The sequence below is a fragment of the Canis lupus genome, chromosome 30, assembly GCF_011100685.1.
Source record: "Canis lupus familiaris isolate Mischka breed German Shepherd chromosome 30, alternate assembly UU_Cfam_GSD_1.0, whole genome shotgun sequence".
In the NCBI taxonomy this organism is placed as follows: domain Eukaryota; kingdom Metazoa; phylum Chordata; class Mammalia; order Carnivora; family Canidae; genus Canis; species Canis lupus.
Window position 1 is genome coordinate 14,769,380 of NC_049251.1, and position 8,399 is coordinate 14,777,778.

Consider the following 8,399-nt stretch of genomic DNA (forward strand, 5'->3'; position numbering starts at 1 on the left):
ATATTAACACGAAGTTTATCAGGAATACACCAACATTTTTAAATTAATTCCATTTAGCACATAGGGACCCATTTACGTGATACTTTGATAGAAGCTAAAGGTAACTATCTACTTTTCTGTAAAGAAAGTCTACATGATAATATTCTCATTATTTGTGTTGCAGCATCAATATTTGCAGAAAACTTTGGGCCAAGCTTCACAAAAGGTGAAGGCTTCTTCTCTGTCTTTGCAATTTTTTTCCCAGCAGCTACTGGGATTCTTGCTGGTGCCAATATCTCAGGAGATTTGGAGGTATGTTGTTTTCCTCTGCTTTTGTAGTACTAGGAAGTTGCGGTGCAGTTGGTGAGCAGCGTGAGTTATAGAGGTCAACGGAGACCATAGTTCCCTAAAGATGTTAAAATTAAAATTTCTGTAAGAGTCCCAGTAATTTAAAAGCTTTCTCTTTTAATGCCAAAATTTAATTTCAGACCATCCTGTTTCCGAGAGTCCTTCCAAAAAGTCTTATTCAGTGATATCAGAAAAATAAAGTATATTGACACCATATAAAATTTCTAAGAAAATGAATGTAACTCAGTGAAAAAAATATCAGAGCTCTTTTTAAAACACATAAGGAACAAAAACACATAACATTCAGGAAGAAAAAAAACCCACCCACTTCCCACCAAATCACTTTATTAGTGAATTTTTATGTCATTAAATTCAGAGATATGTTCTTTCATTTAATCGGTATATATTTAGCACTCTATTCATATTATTTGATGTTAAGTATTGTAAGGAGCATTATGTTAGAATATTGAGTTGAATGTTTTATAAAAGACTGGTAGCAGTGACCTAACCAAGATAGAAGTTTATTTTTCTAGTGAATAAAAATCTGAGCTCATAGGCCATGCAGTGGAATAAGAAAAGTTTGCTCCAAAAGGTAGCCCACAATCCCAGATGCCCTCTCTTGATTTATGGAAACCTTGGAGTTTGCCCTCACCTGCAAGGTCCAAGATGACTGGTCACTTCCAAGATCATGTTCTAGCCTATAGGAAGTGAAATAAGGAATAGAGGGCAAGCAATTCCTGGACCTTGAAGGTATTACTTCTGCTGACATTCCATTGGTCAAGAGTTTAGTCTCTGCGACCTTGCCTAGTTGAAAAGACTGGGAAATGTAATCTCTAGCTGGGCAGCCATGTTCCTAGAATTTTAGAGAGTTCTAGTGTTAAAGGGAAGAAGGTGTGAATGGGTATTAGGGGGTACTAAACAGTCTCTACTATATACAAAAAAGGAGAAGGCATAGGTTTTACTTCAATAAATTTATAATCAGGGCAGCCCCTGTGGCGCAGCGGTTTAGCGCCGCCTGCAGCCTGGGGTGTGATCCTGGCAGCCTGGGATGGAGTCCCACGTCGGGCTCCCTGCATGGAACCTGCTTCTCCCTCTGCCTCTCTCTCTCTCTCTCTCTCTCTCTATGAATAAATAAATAAAAATCTTTAAAAAAATAAATTTATAATCAACTTTGGAAGATAAGAAATATTTGCAAGAGCTATCAAGAGACATGGTATAAATCAAAATCATATGTACTGTCTAAATAAATCGTGAAATAAACATAATAGTTGTTAAGTCCAGGATGATTTCCTCAAGGACGCTATCTTTAAGTGTGAACTTAGAGCAAAAGCTCAATACTGACTATTGATAAGAAAATGTAAGGGTATTCCAGGTAGAGAAGACAAAATAACAGTCAGTCATGGGGATGCTGGAGGCAGTAAGGGATCCCTCACAGTTCAACTGGAGAAGCCCTGATGAGGCTGGATGACCTTATAACATAAGGGGAAATAGCTATTGGTGGAACCTAAGCAAGAGAGGCCTGCCCTGGAATATATAACTCCATCAGAGTGGAGACCTTGCCTTTAGTTATATTCATTGCTACTTCCTCAGAGCTAGTAAGGTTTCAATAAATATTTATTTATTGAATGAATAAAGGCATTTTGATTTGTCATATTAGGGGTCACAGTGCCATGGTAAATTCTTGAGCTGAGATACGGCATAAAATAGATTAGGTGGAGGCTCAGAAAATTAAGTTAACTTGTTCAAAATGATTCAAGTAGTTAAGTATCGCTGCTTAACGAAATTTAGTAATGGATGTGGAGCTTCCAGTTTTTCAGATTTGGGAAAGTATCAGAGATCACTGATTTAAAATCCTGCAAACTGTAAGCACACATTTAAATGAAAGAATATTGTGCTTTCCTTAGAAACAAGTTCGTATTAGACACTTAGTCATCAGTTCAGCTCAGCCAACACTTACAGAGTGCCTACTGACAGCAGGCACTGGGGAAGCAAAGAACTCAATCCTCCCTTCTAGTTGTTCATGGTCTAAGGTGAAGACAGACTCCCTCTGTATGAGTCGTAAGAAGCAAGAACAGAATCATGCACAAGGGAAAGAGGAAATAGTAATCACCTGTCCCTGAAGAAGCAAGGGGAGGCTTTCAGAGGATGGGGACACTCCATCCAGATTTCAAGGGACAAACAGGGGTTCATCAATAGAACAAAGAAGAGGGAGACAGTCGGAACAGAAGGCCTGGAGTGTCAAAAGGCACAGGGAAAGATGCTGCTGATGGAAATTAATTTATGTGTAGACTGGGGTATGCAAGTAAAATCGCTTCAGCAAAATTTTCATAAGCATGTTTATAAAGGACCTTCTGTGTGTCCTGATGCTATGGGAGCAAGCAAAAACCCAGAAGATATCCCTATCTAAAAATGGTAGCACATAAAGCTCCTTTCTCACAAAATGACTGTTGACTTGATTTAGAGGTGCTATACTACTAAGCAGTTTTATTTCTCTATCCACTCTGTACTGAGAGTCTCTGAGTTTGAGTTGATACATAAAGAAAATGTAGAGAATGTTCTGTCATGATTTCTTTTAAAAAAAAAAGATTTTATTTATTTATTTGGGAGAGAGAGAAACAGAGATAGCAACAGCACAGGCAGAAAGGAGAGGGAGAAGCAGGCTCTCTGCTGAGCAGGGAGCCCGATGCAGGACTCGATCCCAGGACCCTGGGACCATGACCTGAGCTGAAGGCAGATGCTTAACTGACTGAGCCACCCAGGCACCCCCCTGTCATGATTTTCAAGGCACGTGTGGTCATAGTATTATAAAAAGTTGCATTCTTTCTACTTAAAAATACTTAGGTGATTTTGCAATTAAGTGTGACTTTCAGCACATACACTACTCTATTCTATTAAGTGGAAGTCAGAGACCCTTTAAACTACAGAAAAGGGAGTTTGGATGTTATCCCAAAACTAGCTAGAGACACTAAGGCAGTTAGTTCAGGGAGCAAGCTGTTTAGATGTGTGTTTTAGAGAGAGCCAGCTAGCAGCTTGTAAAGATGGATTAGAGGGTGGAGGGGGGTGATAGGTAGGGAGGCTGGGGGCAGAAAGATCAGTTTGGCGATAACACAGCAGTCTGGACAAAAGATGGCATGTGCCTGATTTAAGGCCATGGCAGGGGGAAAGGATCAAAGGGGTCAGCTTTTGTTAGGGTTAGGAGAGGAAATGGAAAGAATGTTTTCTACGATGATCTGCAGTCAGAAGACATTATACATCACAGTCAAGTTCACACAGAGAAAATTTTCCCCCAGCAGTTCTTAACTTTATTACAAATGATGTCTTCTGATACTGTCACATCAGTTCTATTTTATTGTATTCTTTTTATGCTGGGTGCAACCTACCGAATTGATTCCATGCAGTAATTGCTAAGGATAAAGAAGCACAGATCTGGCCATTTAGGTTGGCATGGCAAAAAAGGACATCAGAGTGGAGCTGTCTAGTGGGTCACTGGATTTATGAGTCTGGAGCTCTGGAAAGGTACTAAGGCGGGACTCGGAGCCATGGCCTGGATGAGTTCATCCAAGACTGTGCAAGAGGGAGGAGTGAAAAGGACCAGGAAAGTGCCCAGGGAACATTCAAAATATATATGGTAGAAAAGGTGACCATGAAGAAGAAAGACAGAGCCATCTTGGAGGTAAGGGAACGCAACAGCTAGTGGGATCATGAAGGTCAAGAGAGGAGAATGCTTTGAGAACAGTAATTAACAGGAGGTGCCTAGGTGGCTCAGTCAGTTAAGCATCTGCCTTTGGCTCAGGTCATGATCCCAGGGTCTTGGGATTGAGCCCTGCATTGGGCTCCCTGCTCAGTGGGGAGCCTGATTCTCCCTCTCCCTTTGCCCACCCCCACTCATGTTCTCTCTCACTCACTCTATTCTCTCTTCCTCTCTCTCAAATAAATAAAAATTCTTTTAAAAAACAGAGAGAAGGAGTAATTAACATGACCAAAAGCCAGAGTGGTCAAATATGTTAAGAACTGAGAGGTGACTACATAGTGGGAAATGACAAGGAAACTTCAGTACTTAAAGATAGTATTTCTCTGAGAGTGAAACTAGAAATAATCACAATATAATAGATTCATTTCAACTTAGTAAACATGTATTATTTACATACTATAGGGATATGCAAGATGTTACCTCTGTTCACAGCCTCAGAATCCTTCTCATGATGGCACTTCAGGTTGCCAGTGACAACAAGAGTTGGCACAAAGGGATGCTACAAAGTTCCCACCCTGAGCCTTCCATTTGTTAACACATTAATTCATAATCTGTAAATATGCACCAAGGAGAAGATTTGGGAGGTACTCAAATCAGGATAGTTAAGATGTGGCTTCAGAGATTCAAGATTAGGACATGGTTGACACTCAAAAAACTGCAACCTAGTAGATTGCTTGTGTATTCTGTCTTAAGAAAAAAATGTAATATCTAATGAAGGAAGTTTCAATTTTTAAGTTACTGCTGGGGAGATGGAAACCAGCACTTAGAGTGAAAACTAAGAATTTGTCAGAGTCCTGGTCCCTGTTTAGGGGAGAGAGAGCCAGAGCAGACAGTGTGAATATATGATCATACATTAAGATACTGACATGTGGATTTATATTGGGCCAAGTCTGACCCTCATGTACGTTCTAAGTAAGTAATTTCAGAGTTTGTAGCAGATAGTTCTACATAAAAAACTAAGTGTGTATGTTTGAGGTACATTACTGCCTGCCACTTTCTAATCCTTAGATATATGTCCTTTCTTTGCACTTAATCCTCCCATTTCACTCAGATCACAAGAAATAGTTAATCAATAAAATAAAACCTGAAACATACCATGAGTTGAGAGGTTGAGTGGGGCCCATTTCAACCACAATTACCTTCTTCTTCCTTTGATGTGCTGTTCAGCTGCACCCATTAGCTGAAATCACTCTTGGAGACAATAGTTTGGAAGGAGGAGGCTAGGTATGTATGCAGCAGAACCGGCCCTATATGCAAATATTCCTAAAAAATTAGGAAGGACTCAATGACCACAGAGCAACGCCATAGGGCTGACTTGACTCTCATTAGGGACAGATTCACATGTAAAGTTATTTCCAGCTGTCAGGTTGGGTCTGCATGTACCATGTGTTGCCCCCTAGGATTGATTTGATCAGCAGATTTAAGTTAAAAACAAAAACAAAAAAGCTCAAATTTTGACTGCATTTATTGCTTATTTGTATTGAAAAATCTCAGGTCCTCTGGTAGGGGAATTAATATCTACTGAGATTGTGCCTCCCTCAATTCAATATTTATTGACTCCTACTATATGCCAGGCACTGTCTTATAAGCAAGAATACATTGAAATCTCTATTTAATAATCCCTGTTAAGTTGGATTCAATTATTTAGAAGTTATGCTGCTTGGAAATTGATTATGATATGATTTAGCCCCCAAGATAGGATATAAAATGATATATTATATATGGTGTGAGCTCAGCCCCATTAATTTATATACATTCATAAGCAAAAGAAAAGCCCATTTTCTGGTATAAGCTTAAATTTGCCTCTTTCTTTATGCCTGCTTATGGAAATTAAATATCTCCCATTGCAGTCATTCCTGAACTAGATTCCAAATGGAGAATATGAGGGATTGGAGAATTTAGTAGATCATCCTTTTTGCTTCAAAGTTATTTTTTTCAAAGGCAAGTCTAAGCTTAGTACAAAACTAACACCCACACACAGAAATTGTCAAGGAGCATCAATATGCAGGGTATGTTTATGTCTTTCCCCTAATACTTTAAGGTCTGATACATCTGCATGAAATTCACAGGAGATAAAGGGAGGGAGATGCATTTGTGGGTGAGCTAACTGGTCTACCTTTCTATAAAAACTCCATCACGGGCGGTTAGAGACTGCCTAAGCACCAAGTTCTAGAGATTTCTTTATTCACCTTGAATACCTTATATTTGTCCAAAAAGAGCTCAGGCTCTCTACTTTGCCATTTGCCTGATCTTTTCTTTAGAACCTGCCCCAGGAAGGGCAGCCTAAACATTTGAAAAATAGTAATAACTCCAAGTCATTTCTATTTCTTAACCCACCCTGTCTCTTCATCCCACCATGTTATTTCTTCAAAGGATCCCCAAGATGCCATCCCCAGAGGAACCATGCTGGCCATTTTCATCACCACTGTCGCCTATATAGGAGTTGCTATTTGTGTAGGTAAGCTATCTCTGGTGTCAGAATGCCAGAATTACAAGGAATCTGGTCATTCTTCATGTCCAGTGGGCTCTCTGTGGATCATAAACAGAAAGTTTTTTTTAAAAACAACATTTTTAATTCCCTCCCTAGGTGCTTTAGGGGTTTGAATGCAATTAAGCTATGATACAGGTGTTTCTGGGTCAGAGCCAGGGTAGAATTAATCAGATTGTCATTCTACCTGAACAGAAAGAGATTCCCATTTAGCTACTCCAGGTGATAATCCCACTGCCAAAGAAGCCACCACTCAGGATTTGCTTCCCTTGCCCTGGGAGACAGGTGAGAAACAGAGCAAAAGAAAAGAAGCCAGAAACAAAACAAGACAAAACAAAAGCCTTAGGAATGTATGAAAGATATAGAATTGATAACTGTATCTCCTCCTTGCATTACTGTCCCTACTATAGAAATGCCACTGTCACCAGTTGGCAGGAAATCAGAACAAGACCCACCTGCCTGCAGTGTAGGTGGTCAGCCCTCACAATGCTCAGTAAGCAGAAAATATGTGGATGCACCTGCTGTTCTGAAGCTGACTTTCTTTCCATGGGCTGCCTGCAGCCACACCTCCTTCTGGCTGGGGGTCACTTCATGCTTATGCCATAGGAGGAGAGGAAGAAATGTGGAACACTGTTAGAAGAAAACTTTTCTGTGCACACTAGGGAATATAGCTCCCTACTGCGGAAGCTCAAATGACCATTTTACTGAAGGGCACATCCCACTTGTCCTCTGCCTGAAGGAAATCGGGGAAGCGCATTGATCTTCGTTGGTTTCTGGAGAGAAAAGCAAAACCATTAACTTGAATTTTTGCTTCTCTCAGTCTCTTATTTGAGGAAATTGGATAATGTTAGCTCTATTGCTGTGGCATTTCCAAGTTTAGTCACATGTAAAGAAATTTTATTCCAATACTTTAGAAAATTGACATATTTTTAAATGACATTGAAATCACCTTAAGTTAAATTTCCCAAATGGTTTCCTATCTCACACAAAGTAAAAATGAAGAAATGAGTAAAATTATAGACCTGAAATCAGAGTTTCTTCCAGTCTTTGCCTGGGGGAAAATCCCGTTTCTATACTTTTCCCTGGAGAGGATGATAGTCGTGGGGTCCATAGCCTGTCATTAGTGCAAGTTATGGCTCATGGCTTGGCTTCATGAAAATTTAGGGAGCTGTATTATGCAAAAGCGAAGATCTACGATTCAGAAAAGTCAATTCAACATAGATGAACAATACAAAAAGGTAAAATCTGGAACAGATGGTTTTGCTTGGTAACCAACATTCATAATTTCAACTGTTTAAGCAGAGGCTGGGAGGCCACCCCTCAGGGCTGTGTAAACAGGATTCCTGTACTGATTATTTTAAATGACTCCTTCAGCTTGAAGATCCTTTTAAGTCTTTCGAAGATTCACAGGATGTGAATTCCGTGAGTAAAATTGAGGGTTCCCATTAGTACTTGTCACTGGGCCTTCTCTTAAAATTATTAGCAAATAATGAAAATTCATACTGGCTGGAGTTTGAAGAGTAAAATGAACAGTTTTATTGGTTGGGATTTAGTTTGTAAAATATTTACCCTTCACGTAGTTCAGAAAAGTTTCTACAGATTTCACACATATATTCATATATTTCAATAATCCTATCAAATAGATAATGGCAGAGATTATAGTTATTCATAAGGAAAGTTGTTTAGTAAAATATGTATCAAAGATCTTTAAAAAGTTAATAACTCCATTTCTAAGAATCTATCCTAGAAAAATATTTTGAAATACACAAGAAAAAATGTAGGCACAAAGATATTCATCCTAGAATATTTATAATGGAATATAACAGAAATACC

General features: G+C 39.2%; 1 protein-coding gene across 3 annotated transcripts in view; it reads left to right on the forward strand.

The window, feature by feature from the left end:
* Positions 1–8,399, forward strand: part of SLC12A1 (solute carrier family 12 member 1) — an 89,100-nt gene that overhangs the window by 25,678 nt on the left and 55,023 nt on the right. For all 3 annotated transcript variants that reach the window (XM_038580355.1, XM_038580356.1, XM_038580357.1), the window contains exons 8-9: positions 164–291; positions 6,452–6,536. In XM_038580355.1, the coding sequence (XP_038436283.1) occupies positions 164–291; positions 6,452–6,536 (213 nt within the window). The remainder of the gene's footprint in view (positions 1–163; positions 292–6,451; positions 6,537–8,399) is intronic.